The sequence below is a fragment of the Mytilus californianus genome, unplaced genomic scaffold (assembly GCF_021869535.1).
Source record: "Mytilus californianus isolate M0D057914Y unplaced genomic scaffold, xbMytCali1.0.p SCAF_6, whole genome shotgun sequence".
In the NCBI taxonomy this organism is placed as follows: domain Eukaryota; kingdom Metazoa; phylum Mollusca; class Bivalvia; order Mytilida; family Mytilidae; genus Mytilus; species Mytilus californianus.
The window spans coordinates 71,678,804-71,706,184 of NW_026262712.1; the positions used below are offsets into that span (position 1 = coordinate 71,678,804).

Genomic DNA, 27,381 nt, shown 5'->3' on the forward strand with positions numbered 1-27,381 from the left:
CTATTTAATTTTCATATGCAATCTCCTGGCATCCTATAATTTGGTTTATTTTGAATCCACATTGAGAGATGATCATTCATACTGCAGACTATTAATAACTTTTGTCATGGTTTCTGTGCCATATTAACATTTTTGTTGGATTCAAAGTAAGAATTTCTGTTAGGATTAATAAAAGGCATAACAGATTGACATAAATAAAGACATATATTTAAATGAAACTTTTAATGCACAACTTCAAATGTTACAAATATTACAGAAACATTATCCACCGATATATCACTATATCACAATCTGAATAACACCATTCAAAGTTTCATCATTGTCTGAAAATTTTTCTTTTTTTTTTTTCAAAATTTTTTTTTCTATTTTTTGACAAAAATGCTGGATGCAATCAATACTATTTTTGATTGACTTTTGTGTTTTGTTCAAAGATGCAAATATAAACAAAACCATAGCACTGAATGAATAAACAAAAAATATGCAAGTTACTTGGTATTGAATCAATTCCTGATCAATTTTTGTACAAAAGAGTTCATATCAGTCTCTACAACACCACATTATTAAAGTACAAAAAATCATCTGAGTGAAGCACTTTCATAGGATGTTCATTTTAATCTGTACAATCACAACTTAGGTTTAAACGTTGTTTGCCGTTGAATATTGCCTTGCCACGTCTATAATGGCAGAATTATGCTACTTATACATCAAGTTGTGGACAAAAAAGAGTGGTCTGACACATTTACACACATACAAATTTTAAAAGTACCCCTTACAATCAATACATTAATGAATTTATAGGAAATTTAATTTAAATTTTGAAGTGAAATGAGGATGTTCAGATTTTGTTAACAAATGCATGGTTCAAACATTTAAAGCCCAAGGAAAACAAAAAGCTTTGAAAATCTGTTATCAAATTTGCCCAAAGACCAACTATTAAGAATGCTATAAAAAATAAATCAAAGTCCACATGCTGAATCATCCACAACTTAATATATATAAAAGCTGCCGACATGCTGTCTATGACACTTGTTGTGCCTGTGGCTTTCCAAAGCCACCTGATGAGCTACCACGATGTCCACTTCCACTTCCACGGCCACCTCTTGGAGCTCCTCTTCCTGCTGAAATGAGAATGTGTTATATTTAAAAGCTGAGTGGCATGTGAATCATGTATTCAGAATAAGAAACTCAACTTCTCAAATGATCTGATAAATTCTGAAGTCTTTGAAACAGAGGCCTACAAATGTTAACTAGAGATGTCGAAATGACACAAAAATAAACCAAAAATCAGCTGAAATCAAGCAAGGGAAATAAGTTATGATCCAATAATCATTTATTTCAAAATAAGAAAATTTTCTAGTAACAGTGACCTTGAACTTGAAACTATTGACCCCAAAAGCATGAAGAATTCATCCACTTGCCTATGTCTTTCAGTTTCATCCAATCAAGCAGAGAAACTAAAGTTGCATCCAGAAACTATTTGTTTCGGACACACAGGCCAAAGAATGGGGACAATAAAATGACTTCATGCTCGATTTTTTCCCCCAAGGAAAACGAAAAGATTAGAAATTTAAAATTTAAATTCCCCGGACCAAACAACTTCAAAGGACTAATTTCCAAATCTTAAATACAACATGTAAGTGTAGACAAAAGAAAACTCATTGAAGGAATGAATTTTTCTTTTATAGAAATTCAAATCAACCAAAATTCTCATTAATTCCAACTTGACGACGTATTATTTCAGAAACAACTTATAGACATAACATTCATCACATGAATATAATTGTTTTGGGTGGCTGAACAAATATCATGCTCCAAGAACAAAATCCATGCAAAACAAACATCACTCTCAGCCCATGTACAAGGGAGAGCAGTTTTTGCATGCCTCTTAAATGCATTCTTATATTAACAGGGTTGGTGCAGTCTTCCAAACATCCTTCAATGTATAGTTAATGACCACTTATAAATCTGAAGCTTATACAGCCATCTCAGATATGATGTTTGTTACTACGAATGTTATCAAGACTCAATAATAACCGTTTTTTTTTGGTATGTAAAAATTAGAGTTTAATAATAATGTTTTACCAATTAGTTAATTGATATCGTGATTGTTTGTGTGTATGCTTATTACTAGACATTAATTTCTGGAATGACATTAACGCAAAAATAGGATTATAACTGTAACAGTATTGTGGATAATACATCTGTGCCAATAAAGATGTACAAAGTTGACACGCACCTCCCCGAGGTCCACCCCGTGATTGACCACGTTTAAATCCTCCACCACCAGAATAGTTGCCATTGTAACCTTGGTAACCATCAGGACGATAGTTGTCTCTTGGTGGGTAGCCTTGGTAACCACCTAAATAAGTAAATGGTTTACACATTGTTAATCATAATGGTTTAAAAAGAGAAGAAAATATCAAGAAAATGCTTTTTGTATCTTTGACTGGGTTTCAATTGTATTTGTAGGATAATTAATGAGAGTGATCTACTTTGTATCACTATAATGTATACTGTAAACTAAGATACATATTTCTGAGCTATTTATTTTTCGTATCGCAAAATAACGCAACTATGAAGTGTTGAATACTGTAATTTCAAAAATTATTGCGAGGTTTTTATTACTGCCACTGGGTGAGTATTGCAATAGTTAAGACTCGCATTCTGCTATCTTATACATATTTCTGTATGGGGCATTTCATGAAAACGCAATAATAAATCTCGCATTTTTGTCAATTTTTCAAAAATCACAATAATAAATGCATGCAATAATTTCTGATTTTACAATATGTCAAACTTGGTTCTTCTCTTATATGGATACACAAAAAATGTAAATTTAATAGTCTACTGTTTAGCAAAAACTTTCATTTGCAACCTATTTATAAGTGATCATGTTAATGCTCTTCTACAGATGATTTGATTTTGCTGATGTCAGTGTTGAAAATAACTTACAGAATAGATTTTCTGATCTGCAGTTATTATGTGGCAACAACCTTTCATTAAAATAACATTCTGTAATCTGTAGAAAAAGTTGAACTTAATTTAAAGTATCAAGTACTAACCCCTGTTTCCACCCCTATAATTGCCTTCTGATCCACGGTTATTTCTGTTACCATATCCGTTTGACATTCCACCTCGATCACCACCTCTACCTCCACGTCCTTTCCACTGGTTCCCTCTATAACTATTGCCTGACTGGAAATTACCTCCTTCAAAAAATTAAATTCCATAAGTGTTAGCTTTTAAACCTGTATGTGAGATTATCTGATGAACCTAATTCTAGTTTTTCATAGAGATATTTTCATTGATATTAATTATATATATAATGTAAGCAGTGGTCTTGTTAACACCCTTGCCTTTCGGCCTTGATAAACCTGCAAATGTTTTACCTACAATTTTATTTAATAAATGGGGAATGTGTCCATGGGACACAGATGATGCCCCCGCTTGCCTATATATAACTCACAAACGGTAAAAGTGACGATATCCAAATTCAAACTTGATCTGAGTTTTGTGGTAATATGCATTGTGTATAAGTTTCATAACATTTGGTTGAGGCAAACTTAAGTTAGAGAACGGAAACAAAATATTCAGCAATTTTTCTATTTGTAAAGGGCATAACTCTAGAAACGTAAAAGTGACCCCACCCGAATTCAAACTTGATCTGTGTTATGTGGTAATAAGCTTTGTGTATAAGTTTCATAACATTTGGTTGAGGCAAACTTAAGTTAGAGAACAGAAACCAATTTTGGGACGTACGGACGTAGGTAAAACTTAATGCCCCCTCTGCTACAGCAGGGGCATAAAAACATGTTCTGCCTGATTTTGTCATGATAGCCATTCAGAATGCTCATCCCAGGCAGGAGAAGTAACCTGATATTAATTCTGATACGGAGAAGTGGTGAGACTTAAAAGAGAAGTGCAAGTTCTCTTGCGGAACTATGTTTGGTATTCACAATGATATATCTTGCCATTTGTATCCTATGTATTTAATTCATTTTTGGCATTGTTCAAATCCAATTTTATTTCATGCCTTAGAATATCATTAAGTAATAGTTTTCTCAGTTTATGTCTTAGTAATTTATAGTTACACAATCATATTTTTTCACTTGTTCAGAATTACCAACTACCTAGACCCCCTTGCATATTTAAAGAATAAAAAAGTAAAAAGAAAAAGAAATTGATCAATTTTAGTTCAATGAGGAAAATAATTTTGTTCAAATTAGAAACAAACGAAATTTGGGGGATCTAACCAAATGTCTTTTAATGCATGTCGAATACATATTTTTCCCTTTTGGGCTCATTATTCTCTTTTTGCTTTGGTCCAATATAATTGACTATTGTACCAGATATTATAAGTATACAAGAATATGTATCCATTGGAGCATCACTTTCATATGTCCATGTTCAGTGAACTGTAAAAATCGGGGTCAATTTAATTAATGTGTCATATTAGTTCACTGCACAAGGAACATGTGTAGTTTCAAGTTGATGTGACCCAAACAACAGGGTAAAACAAAAGTTTAAACCCAAGAATAATAAGATAACGTGATTGGCATGCCATAACCAAACAGGGTTCTTGTAAAGGCACGTTCAAGGATTCATCATTTTCTGTCTTGACCTGCCATATCAGGTTTCAGTGTGTCCTGCGTCATTGCTACATATGCTGAGTTATATCACAATCAAGATTAGCTTCTTGTAAATACTTTTACCAGAAATTGACTCCCGTTTTTGTTAATTGTTTGCAATTACGGTAAAATCAGAGATAAACAAAAAATATTGATCATGTGATTGTCTTACGCTAATGTGATAAAACCTGAGGAAATCAAAATTTATTTAAACCTTTTTAAACACCTTTTACTGGCAATAAATGAACTCATAACCCCAATCTACAGTAACACACAAATCAATACATACATTTAATTTGGTGATTATTTTTCCTACCTGTACATACCTTCTGATTGTTCATTTTGTGGTGAGTCTTCACCATCTGTGTGAGAGGATGAGTATAACTGAGACTGGAATACTCCTGCATTTGGATTCATGGTAAATTTCTTATCTGCTTGGGACTCGGAGGACTGTGAGTTCTGTTCAAAGAATACAATTTTCTATTTAACATCTAATTCTAATTTCGAAACCTTGGAATTACCCATTTTAACAGTTGTAGCACATATTTTGTTTTGAGTGACCATAATTGTATTTCTTGAATTTCATTTTATAATAAAAATGTTGAAAGACATAATCTTCACATTAAAGTTTTTTTTTTTGCATTTTATAATAATAAAAAAAAAACACTTACAGACAGTATATGACTACACAAATGAAAGTAATTTTCCTTACAGTCCTATATTTTAGTAAAATTGAAGAATACAGAGTTCACTTACAGTTTTATTCCTTTTAACTGAACCTATTACATGTGTACACACACTATGTATGAAACAATACTCATCAATCCATGGCACAAGATGATGAGAAAATACTTTATCCATCATTATGTTTACAAAGCTTGAATCCTACCTGTTGATTGGAATCGCGACCAGGTGGCATAGGTAAGGGCTGTGAATGCAATTCAAACTGGGAAATTGTTGAATCCGGCACACTTTGTCCTAAAACTTTTTGTGAAATAGTGTCCTGACTGAATAAAGAGTCTGCACTGTTTTGTCCATATGATTGTGATGAATGCCCAGGTTGTGAATATGACTGTGGTGTTTCTGTTGTCTGTGATAATGATGGTGTTTGTTGCTGCTGATGAACATCTCCTCCGTAACCAGAGTTGGTGAATGTCTGTGACATACCACTATCGGTCTGTCTTGATTGTGGTCTACCTGGCATTGGATGTGCTGCTACCACAGCTGGATCCATGTGAGGGGCTGTAAAATATATCAAACATAAGCTTTGATTGTCATAACAATCCTAATGTTTTAGTTTTACTAAGTTGTTGGGTAGATGTCTCACCAATACTCATATGTACTGTATATGATTTAGTAATAAGATTTTATTTTAATATGTCAGGTTGAAAAAAGTTACAGAACTTTTCCTTATTTCACTGAAGAAAAATCTTTTGCTGTCGGTTGATTTATATTTACATGTATTTTGAGTTAAGAGACTGAAAATATGATAATTTATCAATCAATAAAGCAATAGTTTGTTTTCAACAGTGTACAATCTATTTTGCAAATAAATATTCGACCAATGAAGGACATAAAGCTAGTGTCATGACTGAACCCACTGCTATGATGATATCTGGACCTACATATATCAATCACTAGTATATCTATACATGACTGAATCCGCTACTATGATGATATCTGGACCTACATATATCAATCACTAGTATATCTATACATGACTGAATCCACTACTATGATGATATCTGGACCTACATATATCAATCACTAGTATATCTATACATGACTGAACCCACTGCTATGATGATATCTGGACCTACATATATCAATCACTAGTATATCTATACATGACTGAACCCACTGCTATGATGATATCTGGACCTACATATATCAATCACTACTATATCTATACATGACTGAACCCACTGCTATGATGATATCTAGACCTACATATATCAATCACTAGTATATCTATACAAGAAAATAACTACAATGTATGTACACTTCCTAATGTATTGTTTCCCAGTGCAAACAAAAAAAACAGCTAATGGAATTCAATTGCTACACTTTTCTGTAGTCAATTATAGTAAAATATTACTTTGATCGCAATGAAATACCGAGATTTCTGAGTCAGATGAAAACCCATAATATCACACCTCCGACATCATACAACAAAGGTCATGTCTTAGTCAATTATGTTCCATGAAAACAAAGTGAGAAGACGAGGCAAAATATAGTTCCTTGCATTTTCTACTTTATTTACATTAAAAGTGAATGAAAGTAAAAGAAATAACTATTCAAGAATTCCAATATCGATAAGTCTACAACTGGAGACCAAACAACAGGAATAATTTTCTGATGCCCATTCTTGAATTATGGTGTTGTCCCCTCATTGTAAATTATTTTTTATTCATCATTTTTCAAATACAGATGTTTTCCCTCTGTTACTTTCCTAAACTAAATGTATAAAGAATTAATTATAAATTGTAACTACACTGCTAAAATATATTGCAGACAACAATAAATATACGTGTGGTAAATGTCATATAAAATCGTGCACACACACAGCAAACAGGCAATGTTATATAAATTAAACTACATGTAAATATTTGAATCTAATTAAATCTTCAAAAAGCAATTTTACATATAAGTAATAACGATGACATTGTATATTTGTAATACACATTACAATTTATAACCATCCTATAAAGTGAATTTAACTGAATTAGCATGGAAAATTATCAAGTCTACTGTGATTGTTATATACAATTTATCTTATTCAGTACGCATTTAAACCTGTTTGATGAACCATGTTACTTCATAATTTTGTGATACTTTTAGTGTAATTTTGACCCCCACTTCTTTGTGTTTCATACATAAAAACATTCAGAAATAAAAAGTAAAGGTTGAACAAAATTAAAACAGAGATATGTGTCGCCTTTTTGTAATTTTGATAATGCAAATGTTAAATTAAAATAGCAATACTTTAACATGTAAGTTATGCAAATATTCAAAGTCAATGAACCATGACTGAAGGTACATGGCTAAACAATCTCCATGGAATGAGATGTGCCAATGCTAATACAACTTCATTCCAAATACCATTGCTTTATCATAAGCCGTTTGCTTTAAAAAACCTAAACACAAACATTAACTTGTTAACTATGTAAAAGTTTCAAAGTCAATGAACCATGATGAGGGGGTGGAGCTATATAATCTCCATGGAAACGAGACTTGCAAATGCCAATAAATTTGCATACTAAATATCATTGACTTAACATTAGGGGTTCATCTTAAATTGATCTAATCAAAAACTAATACATGTAAACTAAGCAAAAGTTTCAAAGTAAATAGACCATGACTGAGGGGGCGGGGCCAAATATTCTCCATGGAAATGAGATGAGCTAATGCTTATACAACTGCATACCAATTAACATTGGCCAACCACTAATGGTTCCCCTTGAACTGACCTAATCACAAACATATACATGCTAAGCAAAAGTTTCAAAGTCAATAGATCATGACTGAGGGGGCAGGGCCAAATAATTTCCATTGAAATGAGATATGCCAACGATTATACAACTGCATACCAAATATCATTGACCTACCACTATAGGTTCTCCATAAACTGACCTAATCAGAAACTAAAACATGTAAATTAAGCAAAAAGTTTCAAAGTTTCAAAGTCAATAGACCATGATGACTGAGGGGGCAGGGCCAAATAATCTCTAGGGAAATGAGATGTGCCAATGCTAATACAACTGCATACCAAATATCATTGACCTACCACTAGTGGTTCACCATAAACTGGACCTTATCACAAACTAATTCATTGTTGACGCCACCGCTGGAAACAGCATACCCGTCTCACTTTTTGACTCTGTCAAGGCGAGACAAAAATTGAATATATACTATAAATACTAAGGACTATTATTCATAGACTACAGTAATCAAAGCTCTATAATGTCAGATACTGCTATTCCAAAACCCTTTTATTTCCATTGAACAAAGATATTAAGTCTGTATTAAATACAAATTTCTATAGTACAAAAGCATCAGAAGCCTAAAAAATATATTGGCTCTCTTTATAATGTGTTGGTGTCATATCAGTACTTTTTCAACCCTTGTATATCAAATGGGTATTTTTTTATATGTTAATTGTATATAATATTTTAATACACAGCAAACCAATACTTACAACAGTCCATGGCTGATAGCTGCAGACTAACACCTAATAATTATCAATAATTCATTGATTCTCTGATGCACGAGACCCTCAACATGCCAAACTTAAAAGGACAGACACATCCTCATATCATAAACAGTAAAACAGAAACTGGATTTTATTTTAAAATCTATAAAGATCTCACATTAACATTCTTATGGGTCAATTTGAGTCATTTACATTTTAGTAACTACAAATGTAGCCAAGTTTGCCAAAAAAATAATAAAAATAAATCTGTATTCCTTAAAATTAGATTAGTGAATTTGCCTCTTAAGGTGGTACCTAACACTACAGGGAGATAACTCTGTAAAAATCAGCTAAACGTTTTAATTACGTTGTATTGTTAAGGAAATATTAAGCTTCTCAATGATCAAAATTAGTGTTTGTCAAACTGCTATATAACCAAAGAAATTTTTCTGATAAAGTGGTTGGTTCAAATTTTTTGAAATTTTTATATTTTTGTCAAAGGGTCAAAGTAAACATTTTGTCAAAATTTTATGAAAATTAAACGAGCCAAATTAATGCTAGTCAAGGTGTTGGGTACCACCTTAAGTTTATAAATGTTAAAAATCTAGGAGCAAATAATACAGGAAAACAACAATTTAATACAACTCCCTCCCCTATTTCTGGTAAATGTTGTTTCTTTACCATGTTTACAAGAAGTGAGAAACAACAAACCAATAAGGTATCATATTCCCCATTACTGGTACTTAAGTATCTTAATTTACTAAGAACTGAAAGGTTTGCAGGGGTCAAAGGGCATTAAGAATCAATAACTGGTGGTTGGTTGTATTTTCCTAGAGAACTCTTTATGTATTATGTAGAATTTTTACCTTTTATTTAGAATATAAAGAAACCTCTTCATCTCCCACAACTGCCCCTCTTTCCAACAATAAATCGGGGAACAACCCTATCAAACTACATCCAAACCTGTATCATACCCTGAAACTGTTTTCTCTAAGCTCAGTAAAATTAATATAAATCAAACATTTATTTCATAAAGCTTTCACACAGAAATGAATAGAAAGCATGCCTGTTTGCTATAAGAGTCAAATCAAATGAATCTTAAGGTGGGTGAACTCCAAATGCTTTAGTATTATAATGAACACTGTAAAGTGAGATATTTTTGCAGACTAAAATTTGACAGTTTATATATAGGACCAATCATATTTGCAAGATTTCTTTTTAACGTTTTTCTTGTCCCTGGTTTTAATCCTCCTAAAAAAATCTAATTTACACAAGAGATGGTCTCATGATCCCGAAATTTCTGAAAATTGAAACCTTGCAAAAATTTCGCACTTTACAGTATAGTGGCAGAGTCAATTACTGCTCAAGTGAGACAGGCATATGCTGTGCATTAATTGCATATCTTACATTCCATATCTATTGTTGATTCTTGTAAAAAATTAAAGTTGCCTTGAACTGAAGAGACTATTTCTTGGAATGGTCGCTGGCGTTGGTAAGAGACATCTTGTTGTGTTGTTGTTGCCGTTGGAGCTTCTGAGAAAAAAGAATCTGGGTCCTGTAAATTGTTCATTGTTGGTTGTCCATTTTCTGTTGTCATTTCAGGTTGTTCTTCAGACACATCTGGTGGTAATGCAGACTGAACCTCTACAGAGTCTGGTTCAGGAACTTCCTGAGAGTTGACAACCACAAATTCCTGTTCCGTATTGCACTCCTCTGCAGTTTCTTCCTTGAGAGCTTGTTCAAAGTAGCCACACCCACTAATATCATCAATGAGTGCCTTTAATACCTTGTATGTTGTTCCTACTACTTCTTTCTCCTTTGCATCAATTAAGTTGACAACATGATCTGCGGCAGTGGTTAGTTGAGCTAGATGATCAACGTCAGCTTCCCGAGATGGATTAATCAGTTTATACAAATCGTCTAACTGATTAAGATTTTCTTCCGACAAAACCTGCAATTAAAATTGCACACTTTAAAACATGCTATGGCATTTGATTATTAACAGATTCTGAAAACTTATATAAAGAGTGAATTTCTTGTTTCTTTTAACCAGTTTTTTGTTATAAATGGAAAAATTTACAGTTTCTTTAAGTGACCATGATTAGGTAAAAAAGTGAAGGTACAATAAATAGTCAATTAAAAAAACTTAACAGGCAACTGATGTACTTAAATATTGTTAAAGTAAATGGGGAATTTTCCCCCGCTTCCACATAACTTTATGAAGGGACATAACTCAAGACGGTAATAGTGATGCTACCCAAATTTGTACTTGATCTGAGATTTGTGGTAATAAGCATTGTTCATAGGTTTCATAACATTTCGTTGAGGCAAACTTGAGTCAGAGAAACCAAAACTTCAGCAATTCAAAAAGTGGCATAACTCTAGAACTGTAAAATTGACACCATCAAAATGCAAACTTAATCTGTGTTTTGTGATAATAAGCATTGTGTATAAGATTCATAACATTTGGTGGAGGCAAACTTAAGTTAAGAGAATGGAAATGAAAAATTCAGCAATTTTTCCATTTGTAAAGGGGCATAACTCTAGAAAGGTAAAAGTTACGTCACCCAAATTCAAACTTGATCTAAGATTTGTGGTAATAAGCATTGTGTATAAGATTCATAACATTTGGTGGAGGCAAACTTAAGTTAGAGAACAGAAATGAAAAATTCAGCAATTTTTCCATTTGTAAAGGGGCATAACTCTAGAAAGGTAAAAGTTACGCCACCCAAATTCAAACTTGATCTGTGTATAGTGGTAATAAGCATAATGTATAAGTTTCATAACATTTGGTTGAGGCAAACTTAAGTTAGAGAACGGAAACCAATTTAGGGAAGTACGGACAAGGGTAAAACTTAATGCCCCCTCCGCTATGGTAAGGGCATAAAACATTTTCCTTGAATTAAACTGCCAGGGTTGTCTGGTGCTAACCTCAATACTGGAGGTTATGGGTTCATTCCCTGGCTGTCAATCAAAAGAATTTAAAACTGGTTTTTACTGCTTCCAAGTCAAGCAAGCAGTATTTAGAAGCAAGAAAAATATTGTAAGAGTTGGGTGACATGTCTTCATGCAGTCAGTTGTGAACAAGAACATAAAAATCCTTCTTTGAATAAAATATCAGGTTAATACCAAGCACTGTGATTTTTGTCTCCATGTTCTATTATATTCTTTTTTATGTCATCATTGCAAATCAAAAGTGTTTGTAGAAATTTGTATTACTACAAATCATACTACCAGGAACCGTTGTTATATGGTCAAAGCACAAAAGATAAATTAACTTTGTGCGAGATATTATTATTCTACCACCAAACTAACCACATCTCCATCCATGTCAGAGTTCTCGATAAGTGGTGGGCCAAGGGATTTGACCACCACATTTTTGGGAAGGACCAACACAATTTTGGTAATTTGCAATAGAAATGATAGCGAGGACCTTCATATTTTCTTCAAGGACCACCAGGCAAAAAAAGATTTCGAGAACTCTGCCATGTCTGCCTTTCTTGAAATCATTTTTTACTTAACACTGAACCTAGACCGTCAAGAAGAATTTAACTTACCACAGCTCCATGTCTGCCTTTCTGGAAATCACTTCTCACTTGATCTGAACCTAGACCGTCAAGAAGATTTTGAACCCTCAACATCTCCTTCACACGTTTAAGTTCAGCAGTCTGACGTTCCAACTTTTCCTTCTTTGCATGCTTCTTGTTGTACTTTTCAGCCTAAAATAATAAATGTCATATCAAATATAAAGTGATTTTTTAACCTTCAAAAGTTAAATGTTTGAAGGACCTTTAGCTAAAACATAACACTGCCAACAGTGTGAAACACCAAATCTGAACAAATTACTGATTACATTTTTTAGTTTGTTATCATTTGTCGAGCCTTCGACTTTTGTCGAAAAAGCAGGACAAAGCGATCCTACATTCCGTTGGCGTCGTCCACAAATATTCACTCTGTGGTTAAAGTTTTTGAAATTTTAATTACTTTCTTAAACTATCCTGGATTTCTACCAAACTTGGACAGAAGCTTGTTTATGATCATAAAAAAGTCTTCAGTTTCCGTATTTTACTTATAAATGGACAGTTTTTCTGCCAGGAAACATTACATTCACTCTGTGGTTAAAGTTTTTAAAATTTTAATAACTTTCTTAAACTATCCTGGGTTTGTACCAAACTTGGATAGAAGCTTGTTTATGATCAAAAGCTAGTATCTAGAAGGAAATTTTGTTCCTGTTTTTCCGTATTTTATTTATAAATGGATTTAGTTTTTCTTCCAGTTAACATTACATACAGTCTGCAGTTAAAGTTTTTAAAACATTTATTAGATTCATAAACTATCCTGGATTTTTACTAAACTTGGACAGAAGCTTCTTACAATCAAAAGATAGTATCGAGAGGAATATTTTTTTTTTTCCTCTTTTTTGTTGAGCCTGCGATTAACAGCAAAAATAGGCGAGACACTGGGTTCCGCGGAACCCTTACGAATTTTTTATTATGCATTGAAAATAAATTTGTGTTGAAGCATCATATTTTGATATCTAAGAACTGAAAAGAAGGGATCAGGTGTAGAAATCAATATAGGGTGCAGCATGGTTTAATAAATGCACTATAATCAAGTCTTCCATTTTCTGAAACCTGTCAAATGATTACAGCCCTCACTTTTTATTCGTAAGCTTTGTTCAGTTTGTTCATCTGTGTCTTATTGTAAAGGCCAACTATCTGAATTTAAAATTGTGTCTTTTAAATTGAACTGAACAAAGACGTTTGGTTCTTTAAGAACTGCCACATGCTAAAACTAAACTTCTTTAACTGATAATTTTGACCTTTGTTTTACTTTTGGTTTTTCACCTTGCAAGTATAACAGTAGAAATTGTCATTTAATTTCAACACACTGGCATGAAATTATAATTATTAACAGTACAAGATGATCTTACATCAGCATTGATAGAAAGAAACTGCTTCATAAGTTCTTGAGCAAAGATCAAGTTCTGTTCAACTTCATTGTACTTGTCAACTGCAACCTGCAAAATTTATTATTTTATATATCACAATACATCTCTCACATTATTTAAGTGGAAATTTCATATATTAAATTAACATCTTTACTTGTACATTAGATGTAGCAAATTTATATACATTTCTGTCAGCAACAGCCAAAAGGGGTCAAGAATTCAAAACATCAACAACTTCAAGTCACTGATACACTTGCCATATGGCCTCATGTAATTTTTTTATTAGGCAAACTGTACAAAAAAGGCTAACAGGTAAAAATAGTTTTGAACTTTTCAGTATGTAACTGGAGATCAATTCTAGTATGTTGTAGGATTCTTTATGTGAAAACACACACTACATACAATGGTTTTTAACATGTTTGTAGTCACAATACTGCACTTAAATAACAGATAAAATTTGAACAAGTATGTTACAGCTCATTTGGATGTGATCTTTTCCACCAGTCAATTGTAGGAGTGCAGAAAACTAGTAGATGGTCCCAGATGCCCATCCTTGTGTGGGGATGTTACTTCTTTTTTTGTCATAAAAATTGAACATACAATACCTTGGAACAATAAGATTAAGCTATTGTTTTTAATAATTTGATGAAATCTTTTGTTAAATTTGGGTGGAAAGGAAGAGGCTTTAGACTGGCTCAGTCTAGATCTGTCCACCCAAATTTAACAAAAGATTTCCACCCGAGCTGTAGTACATACATTTACATGTATCATACACTACTGTACCTGCTGGTCTTTCTCCAACGGAATTCCCTTATCCTGCTTCTCCCTGTAAGCATCTAACTTTCCCTGCAAAATTGAACAGAAGAAATCAGTCTGGATTTATATACATACATAAAAATATGATTTCAAATACAAGTTCAATTTTGGCATAGTCTTCAATTGGCAAACAAATCATTAGTTCCATTAATTAACAATACTAATAGCAGTGTGTGAAACCTTCTTTTTTCCTTACTCGCCAAATTGGCGAGCAGCTTTTCAATTCAACTCGCCAAATTGAATTCCACTTGCCAGCTTGGTGAGGGATTTACTTTTGGAACTCGCCGTCTTTTACATACATAATTATTAAAACGTATTCTTCCATTCCACTTACTAAATGTATGTACTTATGTTCATCATTTTAATCTATTGTAACTGGTACATGTAACTTGACAATTTAACTTACTATTTACATATAGTAGTCTCAGTTATATAAGGGAGCAGAGCAGTCAACTTATCTTGTGATTACCTTAGGAGAGGAGTTTCAAATACATTTTTACCACAACTGACAAGTCAAAAGTTTTTTTGTCATAACCATACTTCCTTATTCCAATGATTATGGATAAATCTTAGTACAAATGCTGGAGTTATTGAATTGAGCAGCCTCTTCTACTATAATTATCACATTCTTTATTAAAAAAAAATGAATAATTACACTGTTCTGCGCCACAGGCCTTTTTATGTTTTGTTTCTGGTTTTGCTTTTTTTAGTTCCTTTTGTTTGTTTAAATTATTCAGCCATAAGAACTCTTCCATTTTGAAATTACTATTTCATAATTTTCCTCCAGATTGAACTTGTTGAACATTCAGAAAAGTATAAATCAAAGAGCATGATTGCTCTGAGGGATACGATTGCCATTGTTTTCATTGATATTAGTCAGTGTAATGACAAAGTTCAGGTGTGATTGTGTTCCTATATACACCGTTTGGTGGTGCACCTGACAGTCGGAAAGTACAGATTATGCAACAGGTAACAGGTACTATTGGGATCGTGCCTGGAATGTCGTAATTTTCAATCAACACCATTGTCCTATATTAGTTAGATTTCGCGTGCAGTACGTCGATTGAGCATGCACGACATGCACAACAGTGTATAAGACAAAGATCAATAACAGTCTCAGAAATTTGGATATTTTCTCAAAAATTGGCATTTTCTGTGTAAAAACAAGTGTTTCAAAGACAAATTTAGGAAGAACAAAACACTAGATTTATACATGATATCACAAAAATTTCTGACTTTGTATGGGATTTGGGGCTCAATAAAATCAGTCTCTTCCTTTAGTAGTATAGATTCCTTCTAAATGTTATCAATCCCACCTAAGTGTCAAAAACATACATTTGTACAAGCACACAAAAGTCAATTGATTCTTTCTTTGGGTTTAGGATTCATATGGCCCAAAATGTTAAAATCCTAGACGTCTTCCAAAATTGCACACATTTAAATGATGATCGTGGGCAAGATTGTAAATTCTATCATGAAAGAAAAGCTTTTTTTGAAAACGGTATCTCAATTTAACAAAAAAATCTAATGGATTAAACTAAACCCTATTTTTTATGTTCTTCAACTTTCAACTTTGTATTTGATTCGACTTTCTTACTGTTTTGATTCATGTGCCACTGATGAGTTTTATGTAGCATTTCTAGCGTACCAAATTATAAGTTCCATACATTTTTTGTACATGAGATTTTGCTACTCATGCTTCTGTATCTTCTGTTAGTATGAAATAATCAACCTTTTTCTTCTGATGCATTTCTTGATTATATCCACTGTTCATTTAATACATTAAACATGTTTAAAGAAATTTTGATGACTGACACATAAATACTAGCTATTCATTGATGTCTTGTTAAAAAAGAAAAGCTATTCATCATGTTCATTGATGTCTAAATTACTTTGCCCAATTACAAATAACTGAGTACATTTTAATTTCTCAGTAAAATACAGAAAAAATTACATTAACATTTGTTTTTTCCTTCAAAATTTTGCTCTTTTGAACAAATTTACCCAATCCAGGTAGTACAAAAAAATTCTATGAAATTTGGAAAATTCAAATTAATGGAGAGATCGAAGTGATCGTAATATAAAGACTGGATTATTCGGGATGCCCTGTATGACATTATGGCACTTCTTGCTGCAAACAAAACATTCTTGTTCAAAACCATCATGCAGTTCAACACCACCGTAAATTGACTTCAAAATTTCTAATAGTTATATCGATTTCACCGTGAATCTTCTGAATATTTCGTCTGCATTCCTTCGCTAAATTCTTCTGTTCAAACACGTGTGTACATTGAAAACACGTTTCGTGCTCCATTGCACGTTTACAAACAATTTTAAACTCCTCCTTTTTTCTGCCATACACAGTGTTCTCCCCAGGATTTTTGGATAGCACCAGGGTAACGCGTGAGGACTGCTTGGTGAAATGATTCATACAATCAGTTGTGTCGTGTCACGTTGCGTTGCCTAGCGATATTTCTAGTAACTGTAGTTTTTATGTCTCCTGTTTTGTTTTACTGCTGTGGTACTGTGTTATGTAGACATTGAAAATTATTGGTAAAAAAGAAGTAAATAAACAGTTTGACATGTATACTTTAATATTTTTTAAAAATAAATAAAACAAGATACATTACAAAATATACATCTAAATTTAAGTTATTAAATCTTTTATAAAATCAATGATCAATAAGAATAAAATATCAATCAAAAGAGAACAAAAATATTCAATTTAAAAAACTTTCTTATTTCTAGAATGAAAGATGTTGTATTGTGAAAGGCTTCCTGTCATAAGGAGATATAAAATTAACAAGAATAAATATTGTATTACTATTTGAACCAGTTTCTATCTTAAATTTTAATAAAAAGAAATTTTTCATAAATTTCTAAACATTTTTCCTTAGATTTCATGTAAATATTAACTTTTCTTGTCCGGAATATCATATTAAATATTAAAGATAATTTGGCCATGGTTTAATCAGAGACATATAATACTATTATATAAGTATTGAGAAGTGTATAATGGTCAATTATACGTAATTATGAGCCAACTTTATAATGTACAAAATGTGTACCGTCGTGTGTACAACTATCGGGTCAACAAGGTTTTTGAACAAAGTATTTGCCGACTTGTCAGGTGGTGAGTGAAGCCATAAAATAGTTATCTTCCATCATAAAGTTATGATCTCTTAATTAAAACACAAAAGAATCATTGATTCAAGTGTTAATTACATCGATTAAATCCAATCAACAAAGGTTAACCTCATAAAGGTAAATCGATCTCGTGGTGTAAACAATCTGAACTGGTTTGAACTGGTCAAATTTCAACTGGAATTTTATACCGCACGGAAAAGATTTAACAAGTCGTTTAAAACTTTACCGATTTCCGATTTTTTAACCCAAAATTTTAGCACCACGGAGAAATATAATACATCGCGGTAAGAACGATACCACCACGGTAAAAAATTATACATTGCGGGCCCGCTGTCCTTTAAGGCCCTGGGGAGAACACTGCCATACGTCAGGATACATTGATCCCATGATGCAGCTTATTTTTAATTTCCGGTTGACCGGCGTTAATGGAGTGATCGAAGTGATCGTAATATGACGACTGGATTATTCGGGTTATGGAATTCCCTCTCTGACGTGATTCTAAATATATAAAACCCTAAATATAAATACTGCTTAATTCTGATTTTCAGTATTGGAAAATAAACGCAAATGAAAAAGGGAGATATCAAAACAGGAGGATTATGTGAAGAAATTTAACAGAATGTTGAATAAGTTAACGTTCCATCTCTTGTTTGTTTTTACTTTTTATAACAGGACGATCTTAAGAATCTGAGTTGTTCCTATAAATGTAAACACAAAACGGTTGACGTGAGAGTCTTGGAAGGGAGTCAATGGTAAAAGTCTATAGATTGCCTGACGGCACTCATGTCCCAAAAATGGCTTTCAAATACAATGCTCATCATGTATTTGCTGAAAATAAACATAAATGGACCATAGGAAGGTAAAATAAATATTAAATGTTTTATTTGTATCTCACTGATACCTAACTGTATGCATACTATGTTTATTTCAGTCATGTCAAGAAATAAAAATCCGTGAGGTGGGGATCGTATAGTAGGTTTTAGCATACTGATTCAATGAAGTGTCAAGGTCATCATAATAATGTTTTAATTTGTCAATCGCGATAAATAAACTGTTTAGGAGCTAGGAATATCATTTTTAGTAACACTACACATTGAAATTAGTTTTATAACAGACTTAAAATTCATGGACCTTTGACAATATAAGGCCTAACAACTGTCAAAATACTTCAACTGGCCAGAGATTTTTTTCCCTGGCCAGTTGAAGTACTTTATATCACTCGCCACATTGGCGAGTTACCAAGCATCAGTGCTTGCCATATTCATTTCTTACTCGCAAAGGCAAGTTGGCAAGCAAAGGTTTCACACACTGTTAATAGATAAACATACTAGCTAAGACAGGAATCTGATGTTCAGTAGTTGTCGTTTGTTGATGTGGTTCATAAGTGTTTCTCGTTTTTTTATATAGATTAGACCGTTGGTTTTTCTGTTTGAATGGTTTTACACTAGTAATTTTTTGGGGCCCTTTATAGCTTGCTGTTCGGTGTGAGCCAATGCTCCATGTTGAAGGCCATACCTTGACCTATAATGGTTTCCTTTTATAAATTGTAACTTGGATTGAGAGTTGTCTCATTGGCATTCATACCACATCTTCCTATATCTAATTAATGTTTACTTATTCAGTGTTATATCTATTCTCACTATTTTTAATATATACCACCTTCGATAAGTGTTAAGTATGACGATATATTTTCACTTTTGTTCTCGTACTAGGAACAACAATTTTTTTTTTATTTACCTGTGTACGTTATTTTATTTGGCGGGATTTTGTCCAAGGTTATGGTTGTCTTTTTGATATTGTTTTACATCTAACCCCTTGTTTTATTAATTTTGGATAAACATATATGCATTGTGTCATAGATCAAATTTATTTGTTCAGTGTATGTTCACTTGCTTTTGTTAATATGTCTTTTGATTGAGTTAAGCCATTTCAATTGATATTTTATAGTGTGTCTTACTATGTTGTGACATTACACTATTGTTTCAGTTAGGGTGAGGGTTGGCGCCTATTAAAACATTTAAACCAGCTGCATTTGTTTGCACCTGTCCTAAGTCAGGAACCTGATGTTCAGTGGTTGTTGTTTGTTGATGTGGTTCATAAATGTTCTCGTTTTTTATATAGATTAGACCGTTGGTTTTCCTGTTTGAATGTTTTTACACTAATTTTTGGGGCCCTTTATAGCTTGCTGTTCCGTGTGAGCCAAGGCTCTGTGTTGAAAGCTGTACTTTGACCTATAATGGTTTACTTTTACAAATTGTGACTTGGATGGAGAGTTGTCTCATTGGCACTCATACCACATCTTCTTATATCTAATTGCTTTTATTTCTACTTGCTTTCATAACCAGAATGTTTACTGCAAACTTATAATCAATAGCATCCTAGCTTATATTGTTCCTAATATTGAACATTTTGATTGATCAGTGTTTGCATAGGGAGTTCAAATGTCGGATATACATTTTCACAGGTTAACAATTTTAGGACACCCTAAGGCATTCAGCAATGAGCAAAACCAATAAACTATACATGTACCTATATTTGATTGCCAACCCTAAATAATTTAATTGCCTTTAAACAAAAATATAAGAGAAATTATTCAAATAGTGTTTAATTTTGCTAGAGAAGATGAAGAATCCTTTTTTTTTTAAAACACAGGCAAGTTGCATATGAAATGCATGTATAAATTTGGACATCATAAAGGTTCCCAAATTTTTTTAATCACAATAGAAAATGTCTGATGCCACAAGGAAAAGTGATTGTTGTACGACATTACTAGGTTGTCTCACAGATTCTAAAGTATAGCAAGTACATTCAAAATTACAAGTAATTGGAAGAAATAGTGACCCTGATAAGTGAGTAGCTGATACAGTATCTTATTTCACCAGGCTGTGGAAGATTCTTGTATATAAGGTTTTTATTCCCATTTATGAGTGGTATACCCAAAACTTGATGATCTTCCCCAACATGTTCAATGAACTAAAAGTGATCTATGTATTGTAGTTTGAAAGAACAAAATCATGCTTTGAAATATACGTCTTACTTCATCAAATGGTATTAAGCTATCGTAACTCGACTTCTTGTCATACGACCGTTTTGAAATTATAAGAGAACCTTGCATTTTTAATACGTTTCCGGTTTTGTCCGCCATTTTGTCTCGTAAATGCGTCATGACCATTTTTGAACAAAACTGAATAGTCTTTGTACATACAATCCAATAGACTACAACAAGAATATGAAATGTGGCATCTTTAATCATCAATCTTTAACGCCATGAAACATACAATATACTGCAATAGTAATTGTTTGAGAATAAACGAAGAAACAGAAGTTGCTAGGGTCGAATTTCTAAGATCAAATGAATACTAGTTCACAATAATTTACCTTTCTTTTCTCAAGATTTCGAACTTTTTTTTCTAAAACTGCTAGGATCTGTTTCATTGGATCCCCAGCATCCGAATTGACTTGTTTCTCTGCTTTTGTAGAGGCGGCAGGCATCGTTCAACGGCAACAACTCGACATAGATTTTTCACGTGCTTCGATAATTTTCGTAGTTCCTTAGTCTTAAGAGTACGGAGTTTTGACCCTTCGATTACAAGAGACGAATAAATGTGCAAATAGTACAGTCGAAAAGCACTTATTTTAGAAAAAAAGAGATCGAGAATATATTGAATCATTAGTTGAATCCCAATTAAATAAATTTAAGGAGCACCGAGTAAACTGGATACCTGTTTAGTTTTGAGCATAGTGTAAGGAAATTCCAGTTGAAAATAAGAAAGAGGTAAGCGTTCTGTTATAAATATAAATCACCAGATATAATTGGAGCACTCCAATTATCTTTGTCTTTATGTCAGTACGATTTACTATTTATGAATACGTGGCAAAATCCAAGGGTTGTGTGAGTCCTACAAGTATATGTACAAAATGTGAAAATAAAAAATGTACGTTAAATTTGGGACTATTATACGTCAATATATTATGTCCCAGGTTAAATGTGATTAAACTGTCTTGTACAATGGTATCAGGTCGTTCCAGCTATTATAAGTTATATGGTTCGCTACTGACCCCCTACGGATCCATAGAGGGTGAGTAAAATCCATAGGGGGTGAGGCCGAAGGCCGAATCTCCTATGGATTTTATTCACCCTCTATGGTCCGTAGGGGTCAGTAGTTAACCGTATAACGAATTTATCGCCCGCGAGACTTTTTTCCGCTGTGTTTTGTAGAGAAATAAACAATTAAACACAATAACATTAATAGATGACGTCACTATTAACAGTAGACGTGACGTCATGAACCCCCTATACAATTTACTAACCCCTACGGATCCATAGGGGGTCACCACGTAGCCCAGTAGAACCCGCAAAAATCATAGTTTCACTTTCAGACACATTTCTACCAAAAAATTTAAGATACATATAAATTTTCATTTTTTCCGTACACCATTACTCAGTGGAATTTACTACCAGTCCACACAGTCGCTGTAACCACAGTCGACACTTTCAGAGAACAGCTTACACCAACTGTTCTCCACAAATTCATTTAACTCATTATTAGCCTATGTACAAAGTTTTAATCACAATCTAAAATTCTTCGATCCGCACTCCAAATTCATTTTCAATTATTTTTGTGTTTTTGTAAATATATATATAGGCCACGCAGCGCAAAACAGTACATAATCTTCAGATAATGAAGGACTACTGAAAACCGAAAGAAGAAGATGATAGGAGAAACCGATTTTTGGTGGTAGTATATGCCGTAAATCGATTAGACGGAAGTAAATAAGAATGAAATTTTGACTTCTTTCTACATTCAAGTCCGTGTGCTCAACAGAGAGTCAAATAGTAAACAATCATATCATAACCACACCACAGCTTAAGGCCTCGTCTGAACATTTGAAGGTCCCTACTATCTATTGGTTACCTAAACTACAAAAAAACCTGTAGATATCGTTTCATCTCGGCCTCTAGTAAGTGTTCTACAACTAATCTTTTAGTGCTTTTAACTAGTTCCTTAAATACTACCAAAGAACTTATTATTAACTTTTGTAATAAAACATATGAAAATAGTGGAATTAACTAATTTTGGAGTGTAAAAAAAATCTTTGGATGTTTTAGATAAATTGCGTGCTCTTCATGGTCCTTTTCATTTAATTCTGTTGACAGTTTTGACTTTTCAACTCTTTACACTACACTTTCACACAATCTCATCTGACAAAAGTTTTCCTATTTAATTAAATGGTCGTTTGATAAATATGATTGCAAATATATTTGCTGCAACTCATTTAAAGCCGTCTTCTCTAATGAGAAAGTTAAATATGCTAGATATACTTACTGGAGGTGTGATGAAATGATTGAAGCTGTCATTTTTTTCTTTGTTAACATTTATGTACGTTTCGGCTATAAAGTTTATCGACAAGTTGTAGGTATTCCTATGGGCACCAATTGCGTCCCTTTAATAGCAGATTTGTTCTTGTACTGTAATGAATCACAGTTTATGGCCAAACTTAGTAAAGACTCGTATAAATTGCATTTAATTGTTAAATTCAACAACAATTACCGTTATTTTGATGATTTTTTTTTATTAAATAAGCAAGGATTTTGTAAATGTACTGAAGAAATTTACCCAAAGGAACTTAATTACTTTAAATAAATCAAATATAAACGATAATAACTGTCCTTTCCTAACCGACCGTGCGAGGGCTTTACAGCCAGTCAAGGTAGTTAAAAACCCCCATCATCATCATCCTCTCCTAGATTTAGGTATTTCAGTTTTACACGGGAAACTCTAAACTAAAATTTACGACAATAGGGACGATTTTTCGTTCCCTATTGTTAATTTTCCTTTTACCGACCGTGCAAGACCCTCATGGGTAGTCAAGGTCGTCAAAAACCCCCATCGTCGTCGTCCTTCGTAGATTTTTATATTTCAGTTTAACACGATTTGAGCAACAAAAGTTGTTGGTTTTATTTGGTAATGTTGACTCTGATAAAATGAATACAATAGTTTATGAAGAAGTATTCATGATTTGTTTAATTGAATCTTTTATTAATGGTGTAAAAGTTAGTTTTGTCAATTTCATGTTATTTATAGGATATAGCGAGATATTGTATTTTCAGAGAAAGGAATTTATTTAAAAATATGAACAGTAATATTGATCTTATAAGACTTTTTATAACTTACCTGTATGAATATTTGTGTGGTGTAAGATGATGCATGAGAAATGTTTTTGAATAAAAAAAAAACACTGTTTAAAGGACAATATACTTGTGCAAGAGACTGAAGGTGTCATTGCATTCAATAAAATTGAGAATGGAAATGGGGAATGTGTCCAAGAGACAACAACCCGACCATAGAGCAGACAACAGCTGAAGGCCACCAATAGGTCTTCAATGCAGCGAGAAACACTAATAACTATTGTGTTGATGATATATGACATTATACATTTAACCATGGTTTTGTGGATATTCTTGTGTAATATGTAATCTAATTATTGTATATAAATGTTGAATTTTTAAATTAAGATAAAAAAAACAAAAAAACACGGGAAACTCAACACAAAAATTCACGACAAAAGGGATGATTTTTCGTTCCCTATTGTTAATTTTCCTTTTTTGACGGTAATGTTCCTTTGCCACCATCTTACGGTGTTTATATATTACAACTCGTTCGCTATGCCCTTGCCAGTAGTGACGTTTTGGATTTCAATGGACGTAATCTATGTATTTATTGGTAAATTATTAAAAACTATTAAGTCAGGGATTTCGTTACCACAAATTACTTAAAACTTTAACTAAATTCTTCCATAGATACACATATTTGGTTTGGAAGTTTGGCTGTACATGTACCTATAGAAAACTTACTTCAAACGGGATAGCACATCCTAATTTTTACGGAGATGTTGTTTACCCGAGTCCGTCGATTTAGATACGATCCGGGTCAACTTATCGATCCTTTATTTAAATAGACTTATTCTAAAAGGTTACCAAAAATATTATTGTTATATACCCATGCACACTGATGGCTCTGCGTACTATCTGTCGATACCTGTATCTTTGCATTGCACAAGGTTTTTTCTCTGACTGTTAATGACGTCTTTACACTATATTCATTGGATGTTGGGTATGTACTGATTGATATTTTAGTCTTAGATGCATGATTTTTTTTATTAGTTGATATTGGCTTTGGAATTGCTGTCAGTAACTGTTTTTTGTTCTTACGGGGATGTATGAATACCCTGCCACGCCCAGTCTGTGTTTTTGTTAGATGTTTTTCTGCTCTGTATCTATCAGATGAGTTAAGCCCTTTTCAACTGATTTTTATAGTTTGTTCTTATGTTATACTGTTACACCATTGTTGCAGGTTAGGGTTAGTGTTTGGCGTCAGCAAACTAGTATAACCCTGCCACAATCTGCATGTGCCCGTACCAACGCAGGAGCCTGTAATTCAGTGGTTGTCGTTTCTACTGTATATCATGTGGCATATTTGTTTTTCGTTCATTGTTTTGTGCATAAATCAGGCCGTTAGTTTTCTCGTTTGAATTGTTCTTGACTTAGATGGTTTTGGCATGTTCTCTTACGACCTGAGGCAATCTTTATACGTGACCTTGTAACCTAAGGGGATTCCCAATTTTTGTAATTTGTGTTTAAGCTTAGAATGCATCAATGTGCGAAAGTAGATGTCAAATGATTAATGATATTGCACATCGAAGGGAACGGTTATATGTACTAGTACTTTAACAAATCTTTGGAATTGATTGTTGATAGAATATTTGTTAGTAGTTTGGAAAGATATTTCGTGTCAGTATTTATAGACTCAGATATATATTTCACGTTGAATGTTATAAAACGATTAGAATGAAGGAAAACCAAGTCCTTCATCGTTGGTTAAAGTTCCAACGGAACACAGAAAGATCCACGAGTTTTTCGGATATATATTTTTTTTTGTTCCAATTGAATTGTCGATACCTAATTCGATAATCAAACAGTTGATATAATATGAATGACACTTTACATCTTAATATCTTGGGCCTTTCCGAGGACATCACTATACTTGTTATTGAGGTACCACAAGTATCTAGGGCCTTGTTTGGAGGACAACAATATCCTCGTCATTGAGTTACAACGAATCTAGCAACTGTTTAAATCTTGAAAATGTTGCGTTCAGTGTTAATAGACCTTATTTTTTGTTGTAAATTTAAATTTTTGTCAACGACATCACAGCTTTAACCCTATCGGAGGATTATCTTAAATTCTAATTTACATCAACGACTTCATAGCTTAAATTCCAACCATCAGGCATAAACCCAGGACAGAATTTCGTTTTGGTTTTGGAAATATATTATAATTTGAAATCTATGAGAGAAAAAAAGCGAAATTGAGCAAAATGGCTGGCCCTTAACTCTCCAAAATTTCGTCTGGACAATTTTGTTGATGTACAGACACACTACATAAGTATATGTGTGCATTATAATTTCCTTGTCACAATGAGCTCAGAGCAAACAGTGCACAGGCAAATGAAAACGCTACGCTCCTCATAATTCTTATGGTTATGTATAATGTAGTACATTTGCACATTTGGAAAAATAAATAAGGCTACCAGCACGTTTTAAACTATGACTTAAATGCAGTGTGTTGACCTCGGGCAAGTTAAAAAAAAGAGGGGGATGATACAAAAAAGGCAGGATAAAAAAATCCTAAATTGTAGAAAGACCGTTTACCAATAAGCTCCCAAACAAAGTATCCATCAAGCAAGGCGGCTATTGTTCGCAAATAACATTTTTTTGGGGAAATGTTGGTTGTTTCTTCAACAGTTAACATTTTTATATACTATTACATATAAGTGTAGGGTGGTATGATTTTCTGACTTCCTTCTAGTTACTGCAAACGATTTTTGATACGGTATAATATTGTCATTTTTGTTTGTTTGTTTGTTTGTACTTATATTTTTTTTATCTGTTATACTGTTATCTTGAAATAAAGTGCTTTCCTGGAGTGACGACGGACGACGGACTACGGACGACGAAGGACGACGGACGCCAAGTGATGAGAAAAGCCTTTGGGCCAAGTGAGCTAAAAAGGGGATATGCGCTCGCAAAACTGGTAAGCTAGCATCCACGTCATTTGGACTCAGATGGATAGTTGTCACATTGGCAATCATACCGTATCTCCTTATTGTTTATCTCCGATGCCTTGCGGGTGAAATAGAAATACCGGGCGTCCGTCCGTCCAGTCTTGTTAGCGCTCACATGTGTACAATTCTTGCCAGATTTTCATAAAACTAATATCACAGGTTTATATCAGCATTGTCTAGAACAAATTCGAAAATCAGTGCCGATCAACAATTTTTTAAAGAGATATGCCCCTTGGAAATATTAGTTACTTAGTATATGTGAAATTGCATTGTTAGCGCTCTCATTTGTACAGTTGTTGCCAGATTTTTATGAAACTAATATCATAGGTTTATATCAGCAATATCTCGGACAATAATGAAAATCAGTGCTGACCAATTATATTTACAAGAGTTATGCCCCTTGGAAATATTAATTATATGGAAAATTGCATTGTAAGCGGTCTCACATGTAAAATGTTTGCCAGATTTTTTATAAAATTTATATCATAGGTTTATATCAGCAATGTTTAGGACAATTTCGAA

The 27,381-nt window shown here is 33.1% G+C and overlaps 1 protein-coding gene across 3 annotated transcripts; it reads right to left on the minus strand.

Moving 5' to 3' along the window:
* Positions 1 to 203: 203 nt before the first annotated feature.
* On the minus strand, positions 204 to 21,314 carry LOC127706340 (caprin-1-like). Of its 3 annotated transcripts, none has more exons than XM_052210889.1 (11): positions 21,113 to 21,314; positions 14,555 to 14,617; positions 13,754 to 13,840; positions 12,378 to 12,539; positions 10,228 to 10,771; positions 8,827 to 8,859; positions 5,518 to 5,870; positions 4,955 to 5,087; positions 3,063 to 3,209; positions 2,237 to 2,359; positions 204 to 1,115 (listed from the first exon to the last, which is right to left on the minus strand). In XM_052210889.1, exons 1-11 carry the CDS (start codon positions 21,224 to 21,226, stop codon positions 1,018 to 1,020), a joined length of 1,857 nt encoding a protein of 618 aa, XP_052066849.1. In that variant the 5' UTR covers positions 21,227 to 21,314; the 3' UTR covers positions 204 to 1,017. The 3 variants fall into 3 exon arrangements, with proteins under 3 accessions (XP_052066849.1, XP_052066847.1, XP_052066850.1); XM_052210887.1 differs by having other exon boundaries at positions 204 to 1,118; XM_052210890.1 differs by lacking the exon at positions 8,827 to 8,859 and having other exon boundaries at positions 204 to 1,118.
* Between the last annotated feature and the right edge of the window lie 6,067 nt (positions 21,315 to 27,381).

Bases quoted from the DNA above. Each gene is read 5' to 3' on its own strand.
- LOC127706340 (XM_052210887.1), bottom strand. From the start codon at position 21,226: ATGCCTGCCGCCTCTACAAAAGCAGAGAAACAAGTCAATTCGGATGCT. The intron at 8,860-10,227 runs GTAAGATATGCA...GATAATTATTAG, and splicing joins ATCAACAATAGATATGGAAT to GTGTTAGTCTGCAGCTATCA. The intron at 5,088-5,517 runs GTAGGATTCAAG...TTCTTTGAACAG, and splicing joins GTCGCGATTCCAATCAACAG to AACTCACAGTCCTCCGAGTC.